General features: G+C 37.5%; 1 protein-coding gene across 1 annotated transcript in view; it reads right to left on the bottom strand.

Annotated features, from left to right (window-relative positions):
- The window catches only part of il10rb (interleukin 10 receptor, beta), a 30,359-nt gene that overhangs the window by 9,041 nt on the left and 9,119 nt on the right, over positions 1 to 12,199 (bottom strand). The window contains exons 2-5 of the mRNA XM_062431870.1: positions 12,000 to 12,129; positions 10,765 to 10,955; positions 7,372 to 7,532; positions 2,825 to 2,978 (exon numbers count right to left, since the gene is read on the bottom strand). Of these exons, the coding sequence (XP_062287854.1) occupies positions 2,825 to 2,978; positions 7,372 to 7,532; positions 10,765 to 10,955; positions 12,000 to 12,129 (636 nt within the window). The remainder of the gene's footprint in view (positions 1 to 2,824; positions 2,979 to 7,371; positions 7,533 to 10,764; positions 10,956 to 11,999; positions 12,130 to 12,199) is intronic.

Genomic DNA, 12,199 nt, shown 5'->3' with positions numbered 1-12,199 from the left:
GAATGTCAAAATCAGCAGGAAAAAGGTGGCTGATAATTTTTGTTCATTTTTAATGCAATTAAAGAACTGAACTCTATCAAATAACACTGTGCAATAATTTGTGATTCGTGCAATAATTAATAATCTCCTGCTTGTGTGTGCAATACAATATAATGTGCAATACATTTATTATTACTAATTTATTCTACATTCGATTCATGGTTGATTGTGTTCTTTATCTTTTTTTATCCTGCACTTTTTTTAAATTGGTAGTTATCTGTTTGTTTGTTGTTTTATATGCTACAGAAAGGAGAAGCACTGAAATGTTGTTGTACAGTTGCTGTTCAATGATAAACGTATTCTATTTTATACTATTTAAAGGAGTCGCTTCTGCATGTTCGGCATGTCCCACCCTGCCTGTTTTTTAAAATCCTGTCTTTTATTCATTAAAAAGTAATCTTTGTTTTTTTTTATCTCACCCTAGTCTTCATATTTTTTGCTGCGCTTTTATGTTTTATTTTTATTTTTTATTGTTCAGCACTTTGGTTAACTAATGATATTTTTAAATGTGCTATATAAAAATACATCTGACTTGACTTAAAATATTACAATCTGCTCTCTAAACATTTAGCAGTTACTGTATTTCTTTATTCTTTTAATTACATATTGTTGTTTTCTCCGACAGCTGCTGAAAAAGAGAAGTCCCCTTTTTATCCCCCTTTTGGTCCACGGGGGCCTCATGATGTTTCCTCTCAGGTTTCACATGTTCAGTGAACCAGAGGAACACAGATCGTTCATAAACATGGAGAACAAAAAGAGAAAGGATGTTTTACCTCATTGAACCGTTTCACAGTTTAATGTCACGCCGTCATTGTTATGCATATGATACCCTTCTGTACCTCTCACTAAAAACCTGCTGATCCTCACTGTTTTTACTCTCTGCTGAGCTGCAGTGAGGATCTTTTCATCCTGGGTGGAAATAAAAGCTTCCTACAGTTAATCCAGGATCACACTGAGGTCTGATATTCAGCCCTGCAGACTTCTCCAGCTCCAATGAAAACATCGCTCAAATACGCAACAAATCTCAGCGGCATCTTTGATAAATGAACTCTGTCCCAGCCAGCATGTCCATGTGGGCCCCATAGGGGTTACATTTGGGCTGCAAATATGGGCTTCAAGTGGGTTCTGGCTGGGTTTCAGGTGGGGCCCAACTACGTGAGACACATGTATGTATATGTTTGCCCAATGGGGTCTAAGTAGGATCAGAATGGACCTTAAATCGGGCCCATTTAGCGAGCCCCATGTTGCTGAAACAATATGGTAGCCCACATTAACATTTAACCCATGTGGGGCCCACATGGACATGCTGGGGTTGTCTGCACCAGCTTCTTTTATCTCTGATGACTTTCAACATTAAAACTAATCTGTCTGATTATGATTCAGAGACAGATTCTCCTCTCTCCTGTACCGGACTTTTACCTTTAGAACAAATGTAATGACTTTTAAGACCTTTTTAAAAGGAAAAAAATGATACCATTGCTGAGGCATATAATAATGGAATAGCAGGATTTTACTGTTGTAGTGGGTGGAAATGGAGCTCGTTTTGAAGACAGTATAATATCAATAATAATTAGGGCCGGGACTTTAACGCGTTAATTAAGATTAATTAATTACACAATAATTACCGCGTTAAAAAAATGGACGCATTTTAATCACACTTATTTTTGCACCTCGGAACGTTTCTCACTGGATGAGTTTCAGGCGGACCGATTATACTGGAGCACCAACTAGCGTTAAAAAGGAGATAGTGGGGGTCTCCAGGAAGTTAACTGGTTTAGAGTGGCAAGGTATGATGAGTGTGTCCCGATTAAAGAACACGGATACAGATGTACGGAGTTATCTGCTTTATTACAGCTGTGGTCCTTATACATTCACACACAGCAGGAAATCAGGGCAATAAGGATGCAAGATGCAAAAAGGCAAGGGAAAAAACGTCAGCTCTCTAGCGCATGGAGAAGGAGAATTGCACAGGTGTGGTGCGTTCAAGAACGTCGGTAAAACTCAGCTGCATTCAATAACGTAGGACAAATGAAACCTACAATGCAAACAGACTATAAACAGGTAAATATCACTCAAAACAATGTGGGCTTTCTAACTAGCGTAGTTCAGACAACAACAAACCACAGTGAACATGAAAGTAGCTGATGAGACTGCTTTGGTTGCCCCGTGGATGGGAGTGTGGATAAGAGCATGGTTGTGTGCAAGCTATGCAACAAGGAATTCACATATCACCGCAGCACATCGAGCCTCAAGTATCACCTCAATGCAAAACATATAGCAGCTAGCATGGAAGCTAGTGTGGTAGCTAGCTAATTTCTGAAATGTACTATATTTCTAAATATGCTATTGCTACACTTAATGGCAAAAATTGCACTGCTCTGTTGGACTTGAACAAAAATAAACAATATTTGTGTTGCTTAAGTTTATTTATTCAGTCATTATTCAATGATACTAAAAATCCATGTGAAAAAAATGACTTCTCACTGTTCTCAGGTCAAATATTTATATGCGGTTAAAATACGATTAATTTCGATGAATTAATTATAAAGCCTCTAATTAATTAGATTAATTTTTTAATCGAGTCCCGGCCCTAATAATAATATCATGAGTATAATATCAAAAACTAAATTTAAGACTTTTTAAGGATCTGCGGGGACGCTGTCGAGATTTTAGAGACTTTCTGTCTGATATGAGCCCACTTTCTATCATATTTGACCAATCGTAGTCAGAAATAGAGAGTACAAGTGATGGACAGTCGGGTTCTCAGTTTTTAAAAATGACTCACCTTCGGTCTGCAAGCATTGGGGCGATGTGAAGCTGCTGGTCTTGTTGTAGAATTCGTAGCGTGACTGGACGCTCACGCAGTACCACGTCCACGCCTTCAAGTCTGGCAGCGTCACCACGTTGGTATTGGTGGGCAACAAGACGGTTCTTAAAGCCTGAAAGACAAAAAGGAGAGGTGATTCAGTCTTTAGGAGGACTAATTCATGACATTCATTCAAAAGTGAGCACATTAAAGTTTTGATCACTGACAGAATGAAACGTCAGATTGACGTGATGAAGACATCATTCAATCAATAATCACTTCTACTCATTTTTCTAATTATAATTAGATCTTAAGAATCAGTATTGGCCATTCTGTGCATATTGTATTGGATCATATACTCTGTATATCAGAGGTCACTAATAGGTTGCCCGCGGTCCAGATCCAGACCCAGACCTGTAACTGATTAAATATTAAGGATTGTTAAATTCTGTCCAAGCGTTTCTATTTTAACTGGCACAGCTTCTCCAGCTATTACGGTAAAAGTCGAGCGGCCCTAGGAAACTCACAGACACTAATCAGCCAATCAAATCCGTGCATCAATAATGAGTTAAATGTATTTTATTGAAAGTGAAAATGACAAGAACTTGATGGAACTGTGGGATTTATTGTATAACCATTAGAGCCATCAGTCTTCACTGCTACATCATAAAAAGAAATCCTCATAACTACTATCTTATTAAAACTATTAACTATTCATTTCACTAAAACACATGTCAATAGATACGGAGATAATCTGACCCAGAACAGCCTCAATGGACAAACATTTGGAGCAGCTATACAAAAATATAACATTTAAAATATTATCATTTTTGTGCATTTTGGGCCACTTTAGGAAAAGTCATCACATTTCAGAATAAAAGACATTTGAGGAGTTTTTACAAGCTGTCAAATGTCAAAACGGGTCAAATTTGACCTGAATAGTATGTAAGGGTTAAAATGATGAATTGATTATCTGAATAGTTGAGGATTTGTTTTTCTGTTGATCGACTAATCGATTACTTGACTGCAGTTGCAGTTCTAAGTAACACCACATACTGAAGAGGAAATAAATGTCCTGGGCTAGCTGGGAAGTTCCAACACAAACTGACCTCATATCTACTTAGCCTCCATTAGACTCACTGTGGTGCTCTGATAAAACCATAAATATGTGGTTGGACAGGTCTGTAGCCTGCAGTCTGTTGACATTAACAACAGATGAGTCATAGTTTGGAGACAATTAAATCATTTACTTTGCAAACTACTTGTAGGCCTGAGGCACTGGCAGTATGTAAACAGGACTTTTTGTTTTTCAAATATCTATGACGTCATTTTAAAGCCTTTGAAAAAGATCTTTAAAAGAAATACGACGATGTGGCTCAAAGACTCAATCTGCTTTTTGGTGGTTTCCTTTATGTTTATTACTGAGGTCATAGTGGGTGATGGTGGTGTATTATTAGGCTGCATTATATTGAATGGTGTTCCCAATATTTTTGTCCACACCATTATCATACATGAGAGGTGCAAAACTGAATTTATAAGCTTCATAAATGTAGAATTTATAGCAGAGCTGTTGTATTGGATTGCATTAGAAGCATGAAGAAGCCAGTGAGTGTATTTATCTTTATAAAATTACCCAGCAGGATTGTGATATACATGATCACAGAAAAACATCATAGCAAAATTAGACAAAAAAAGCAGCTGCTCAAGTCTTAGACTGGGGGATTTAAATCTTCTTTTTATGAAGCACCTGTATGTAAAAACAACAGATGCTATTTTTAACACACTGACATGATACTCATATTCCAGGATTGTTATGGTATCACAACATGTTGGCATTCGTCCAGAACATTTGACATAGAACATTAGATCCGCGTCAGCGCTGTTATTTTAGGCCGATGTTTCTCGTCTAACAGGTTCTGTGATGGAACCGACACGCAGGAAGTCAGAGCACTCTTTCTCACATGAGAGTCACTCGCAGCGCTGACAGGAAACACCTCTGCTTGTTGGCACATAGGGCACAGGTTGAAACCGGTAAACCAACGCTTTGCTAAACACGCATAACAGAAACCAGGTGACTGTTTGTGTGGCTGCTGCAGCCTCGAGTTTCACTGTGATTCAAGTCTGTAGGGAACGAGGAGAAAAAGTGAGAAACTGCTGGGTATTTTCTCCTGCTGTGACACGTGTGTGAGGATTCATTTCACTCTTTTTACACAAAGCACCTGTATGAGAGGAATAACAACACATAACATAACAAAATGCTTATAATATAAAATGCACCAGGAATTTACTACAAATTCTCTGCAAGGACATAAGCTGAAAGCAGATTTAGTCATCCCTAGGAGTGTGACGATACACTCACAAAATTTTAACTATATTTTTAAGAAAACTTCAATGAGGAAATATATGACTGTTCCTTTATTTGAAATTCACAAAATGGAAATAATGCATTTTGAAAGGTTTTAATTAATCATCTTGTATCCTGTGTCACATAAATAAACAAGTAGAACAACATATAAATTGTTATAATTTGGTAGTGTGACTCATTTTTGCATCATTAGGCTTCCATAGCTGCTAGATTCCCTGTTCCTCCTACTTCAGGCTCTCAGTGTAGAGACCTGAGGTTAACCTGTTCCTCTCCTCGTTTCATACTGCTGACTGAGATCTTCTTAGCAGGTAGAAGCTGCAACAAGGTTAATGATCCACACGTGACATTATCAAAAGAAGATATGACATGCGAATGATCGATAGAAAACAGATTGGTTTTTTGGGGGGGTTTTTTGGTGCGCGCCCTGAATATTGCTTCGGGAGACAGCATTCACTTTGACGAGAAATATCGTCACGTTTTAATCTCATGAGATCTCGTGGCATGGTTTTAAAATATCTTCCTAAAAATATTAGAAATGCACCTAGATGGCGTGTCGGTGTCAGCGTTTGATTGTCAGCAGCTGGCAGCGCTACCGTTGTTAGTAACGTTGGTAACGTACTCGCTGTAACAATGATCAGAAAATAACGTTTTAATGATCTGATTCAGCCAGTGCTCCCTCTCTTCATTCACTCTCTAGCTCGTTCGACCACAGCTTCTCTCTCTCTCTCTCTCTCTCTCTCTCTCTCTCTCTCTCTCTCTCTCTCTCTCGTCTTTTACATTCAGCGTTATCAAACAAAGCAAAATGTCCTGCCCTCCTCTTTGTAATATCTTTGTACTCCCTCATGACGGAGTTACACAATACCCCTGTTCAAATGAATAGTAGTATCTGTGTTTTCGTTGCACCGCATGATTTGGTCTGAATAAAGATTTACACAACGGACACAGAGCCAACACACTGCGTTAGATATAAATCAGAGACAGACAGCGTAACAGAGATTTTGAACCAAAGTAGGACGTTTGCAGTTCGTTTTTCCCCTGTGAATGTTTGTTTGGTGGCTCGTTCAACAAGTTGCTACAGGACGAGATGTGTGTTAGGGTCAGTGACAATTCTAGAGTAAGTAAGTAAGAGTAATTCAAAAATATATTAAAGAATAGTTTTAAAAGCAGCATCAGGTTTGTTAAAATGTACATTTAGTATTTTTGTTGGTTTTATATCATTTGAAATGACATTTGCACCATTTTTTACCAAAAGTAAGACTGAATGCTCCTGAAAATGTCAAATGGTGTAACCACAAAAGAACGATACATATTACATATTTTATCCACCTAGGGAGAAAGATAAAGGAGGAAGAAGAGAAAGAGGAAAAAAAGAACGGTGGAAGAAAGAAAGAAAGAGGGAAAGAAAGAAAAGAGGAAAGAAAAAGAAAGATAAAGGAGAAGGAGAAAGAAAGAAAGAAAGAAAAGAGGAAGGAAAAAGAAAGATAAAGGAGAAGGAGGAGAAAGAAAGAAAGAAAGAAAGAAAGAAAGAAAGAAAGAAAGAAAGAAAGAAAGAAAGAAAGAAAGAAAGAAGAGGAAGGAAAATGAAAGATAAAAGGAGGGAGAGGAGAAAGAAAGAAAGAAAGAAAGAAAGAAAGGAGGAAGAAGAGAAAGAACAAGAAGTAGGAGGAGAGAGGAAGAAAGGAGGAAAGAAAGAATACAATTGTATTCCATTACCTTTATTTAATATAAAGTTATAATGTAAGATCATGCCAAACTAGTTGATATGGTGTTTTATTGACAATTTACTGTTTTTAAGCAAGTTGAATTATTTGGTACAAAGTTTTTATGGTTACACCACTTAGACATTTTTGCCATAATCCTCTAATATATTCTCTCTAAATGGATTAAAAGCAGAAATTTGATGCTGGGTCCACAAAAAAAGAATGTGTGCAAGTTATTCATACGTTTATTTTCACATTTTAACCCTTTAAATTTAAACTAAACCACATGGACACAAACAACCTCATTGTCAGATTACTGGTTTATGAAAATATTTGGTCTGCTTCATGGAAATATGAACTCCAGCTACGTAAGCGGAAACATGTAAAACAAGAGGGCGCTATCATGAAATCAAAGTGCTTAAAATAAACATTTCTCCCTTTTGATGGGGAGCATTTCCTACCTGTTTGTCTTCAGTGCGTTCCCAGTAGAGGATGTGGAAGGACAAAGCTTGAATATGGTCCCTCATGGAGCTGTTAGTGCTGGTCAGAGGGTCCGTGATGTAAACGTCCAGGCCACTTCCTGAGGTGGCGAGGTCCACTTTGGTTGGAGGACCCAGAGCAGCTAGCAGGAGGAGGAGAGGAAAGAGAGATGAGATCCTGGACTGGACACTACCAAGCTGCTGTGCTCCAGATACAATGATTCATTTATGATCATCATGAAAAACATAGACTGTATATAAGAAATGGACGTAACATTCGTGACGTCACCCATTGGTTTGTGGACTGCTGCTCAGAAGCCAATAGTATCGGATCTGAGCAGCGCCATCTTGAAAATGTCAGGTGCATGCTGGGAAAAATAAAACCACGGATTCTACTTATATGGGCATCAGGAGGAGCATGAGGCGCCCTCCTGAACCTGTGAACCAATCAACCTGTCAATCACCACGTAGCCACGCCCTAATTCATACCCTGCTTTATCGTCACATATAAAATCAGGGAGGCCAAAATGTCCCAAATGAACATCATACTGCATTGAAGAAGGCTTTAAACTAGCGATTGAGACCATAAACACATTTTGAAAACGTTTACTGAGGTTAGAAATCAAGTGAGAAGTTGGTGAATTCTCCATTGACTTGTATAGAGATGGAAGTCCTTTTGACACCAAAACGGTCGCCCCCTGGTGGCCTTTTGATAGAATGCAGTTTTAAGTTACTTCCGCGTTGGCCTCATTTCAGAGGACCGGAACTCCCTGCCTAGATAAAAATTAACAAACATCCAGGTTCATGACAGCAGCTGTGATGTGAGATCAGCTGGATTGACTTTAGACCTGCAACTGATGATCATTCTCATAATCGATTATTCGGATTATCTCAGAGTAATCAACAGTCCAAACTATACATATATTATTATTTGACGGTAAAACAAATCTTCAGACTTATTTTCCATCATTGGAAAGCGAGCAGTGCCCTTTTCTTTTACTCAGTGGGTTCAGGAGGTGCCGTCAACGTTGAAACTGGAAAAAATTGAATTTGCTGTGAGTTGTGATTTATTAGAAATGTTCCTGTGGACTGTTGAAATGTGCAGCACATATGGGCTGATTGATTGGTATATGTAGTGAAAAACTCTATGCCTTGGTTTATATATTTATATTATATTACCAATTTTTTGTTGTTGTTGTTGTTTTTAATTATTTATTTATTTATTTTTATAGATTATTTTTTTTATAGATTTGTTATTATTATTTGATCTTTTATGTATTTGGTTGTTACAATTATGCATGAATCACAAATAAAAAGGTCAAACTTGGGACTGTTTTGACATTTTTGCCACAAAGCATCCGGTACCATCTGACCGACATGCCAAAACATATTTTAATAAGCTGCAAAACAAGAAAAAAATATTGGAAAAACAAGTCTGAATGATTTTATGTGGCTGCTGAAGGACAGATGCTTTGCTTCTGAGACGTTTCCAGATGGATCCTGTGGACATGACGGGTCAGGGGCATGATGTTTGTTCTCTAAAGCTCAATTATGACAAGATTATTATATAGTCAAATATTGAAATTCTGTTACATTCCTGCAGCTCAGACACTGTAGATTAAAAACACATGCAAATAAAACCAGACTGCAACAAAACAACCACACATACGTCTGGTTGGTTATGAGCTGCTATGTTTTGCCTGTTTTATTCAGGATGTGCTGGATTACGGAGCCTCACAGGGCTCGTGGTTCATATTTTATTTACAGTGACGTGGTCTCACCTGGATCTGCAGCTTCCAGACAAAAGATTTGATGTTCTAGAAAAGCTCTCTGTATTTGTTAAGTGCTCTGCAGCTCAATACTGTTAAGACTATCACAGATATATCAGTATCGGCATCATTTAATGTGTATTTGATCCTTTTTCTTAAATCAAGTTAAAGACACAGTCCTGTGCAAAAGTCCACCATTAGATTTGTTGTTTTAGCAATGCTATAATGAACATATTTAAATTATGTATCAGTCTATATATTAGAATACAACCAAAGAATACAGGAAATATGAAAGCAGTATTAAAAAACAGGAAAGAAAAAGAGTTCAAGTTGTGTTTAGTGCAAACAGAGGTCACACTAATTACTGACGTTTGCCTGTAGAAACCATTTTGTTCTGAAAATGGTGGGTTTTTTAAATTGTCTACATATTTCCTGTATTTTCTGTTTGTATCTTAATAAAGAGACCAACAAATAAACATGGATGGTCATTAAAATGTTGCTTAAAACAACAAAGCTAGTGGTCGCCTAAAATATAAACTATAAAATGTCATTTATTACATATCTTTGTCACAAGTGTTTGACAACAACATTTAAGGGGGGGGGGCCTTAAAGACACAGGAGCTAAAACGGCCTGTTAATAGACAGAGGCTGAACTGAGCGGCTGCATAAAGGACCAGTAGAAGATAAATAAGAAGTTTTTAACAGGACATCATATAAAGATATTCCAGTAGAGAAATGTGCAGAATATTAATTCAGACAGAATTTTAGGAGTTGTTTTTGATCGATACTTCAGTGTCAATCGGGACTCTCGCCTCGACTGCTGCTGTGTTGCTCGGTTGGTGCAGAGTGCAGCAGTAAGACCTCTAATGAACACTAGAAATATGTCTCCAGTCCTGCCTGAGTGACATCAGCTTCACTACCTTGTTACTAATGTTTAGAGGATTTCACTGATTACTTTTAAATCCCTACAGACTTGCTGTGCTTCATATGATTTTTTTAACCTCTTTCTTAACCAAAATGCACTGCACTGAACTTTTTGTTTTAGGGAAACACAATTTTGTTTCTTATGTACATGTACTTAAGAAATGACAATAAAAGCTATCTTGATCTTGATCTTGAACTGAGTTAGAGCCTCATTGTAAAAAAACCTGTTTGTTTACTCATGCAGCATTTTTAAAATCCTTTAAAAAGAATAATGTTTACTCATGTGGTTTTATATTGTTCTATTATTTCTTGTTCCTGTGTGTGGCCACTCCTTGAAATTCCCGTCCTATTTTATGGTACTGTATTTTCTCTGTTATAATAAATAAATAAAGTTGACTTACTTTCTTAATTGTGACCAACTGTGTGATTTTCTAAACTTGGTGAAGACACATTGGAGACTTAGACAGCTCTGTGTCATAATGTGGTTTTCATAGTTCAGAGATGCACAACTTAAAACAGATGCTAAGATGATTCACAGCTCCATCAACATCACTCTGCGGTTGTACACTCATGCTCTGTTGCTCTTCTTATCCTCCGTGTCAAAGTCTTGTTTTTGGTGGTCTTTGAGGTAAACCCATCCCCCCACCCCCTCCCATCTTTATTTCATCCCCCTCTCTCTCACCATCTTTATCAGGGCCGAATGGTATCATCACCCAGTCGGAGTGATTCCTGTTCACGTTGGCTCGTACGCGGATCATGTACTCGCCCAGGTACTCCATGTCCAACACGGTGAGGTCACATGACATGTGTGGCTTATTCTGACACACTGGGATCCAGCTCTTGGCGTGATTCTTCATCTCCAGCTTGTACCTCCTGGAGAGGAGCAGAGAAAACATCAGCCATTAATCATGCTTTAGTTAGGTTTATTAGGATCCCCATTAGTTATTACACATGGTAATACCTATTCCAATATGGGTTAGTGACGTTTTGTGTTTGTGTGGTTTATTCAAATTTAAAAGGGGTTAAAATGTGAAAATAAACGTATGAATAACCCAGCATCAAATTTCTGCTTTTAATCCATTTAGAGAGAATATATTAGAGGATTATGGCAAAAATGTGTAAGTGGTGTAACCATAAAAACTTTGTACCAAATAATTCAACTTGCTTAAAAACAGTAAATTCTCAATAAAACACCATATCAACTAGTTTGGCATGATCTTACATTATAACTTTTATATTAAATAAAGGTAATGGAATACAATTGTTCTAAATATTACATTTCATCTGGGTTACCATGGAGATCAGGAAACATTTACATGTTTTAAATGAAGTCATTATTAGTATAAGTCCACTTAAATACACTGTAGGTGATAAAATATGTAATATTTATCATTCTTTTGTGGTTACACCATTTGACATTTTCAAATTTTTGACAGCATTCAAAAAATAAATAAAATAAAAGGTGCAAATGTCATTTCAAATGATATAAAACCAACAAGAATACAAAATGCACATTTAAACAAACCTGATGCTGCTTTTAAAACTATTTTTCAACATATTTTTGATTTTGCCATCCCTTATTTGTCACTGACTCATATACTGGGTCTATGTTGTTTTTACCAACCAGAACAAGAGAGGCAGCAGGTTCCTTGTTTGATCACCATGGTCAAATAAACCACATGAAACATACATTTGGATGACGGATCAATACATCCCTTTGGTGCATCGGTGGCATTTTGATTTCATGGTTTATTTGAAGAGTTACAATAAGTTTGACTTTGATTAAATTGAAAACTTTTGGTGTGTACTGTTGCTTGGATGAAGGATCTGCAGACATCTTTCTGTCTTTTTACAGAGCAAACATCTGTCAGATTAGTCTGAGCTCTCCTCGGTAATGGATGTGTGAATGAGACTCACCCCACGTATTGTGTGGTGAAGGTGGCGTCGTGCCCCTCGGCAGCGCTCTGGTCCCAGTCCCACTTCAGAGTGTAGTTGGTGTTCAAAGTGACCATGGCGACGTTCTGGGGCGGGACCAGCTCTGCTCCAGCTGAAACACAAAGGAGAAAACATTGCACACGTTGTTATAATAATACAATACAAAGCTGTTCATTAGTAAC

This window comes from Scomber scombrus, chromosome 13 (assembly GCF_963691925.1).
Source record: "Scomber scombrus chromosome 13, fScoSco1.1, whole genome shotgun sequence".
Classification (NCBI taxonomy): domain Eukaryota; kingdom Metazoa; phylum Chordata; class Actinopteri; order Scombriformes; family Scombridae; genus Scomber; species Scomber scombrus.
The sequence above is the reverse complement of the archived record's forward strand: the minus strand, read 5'-3'. Positions and strand labels throughout refer to the sequence as shown.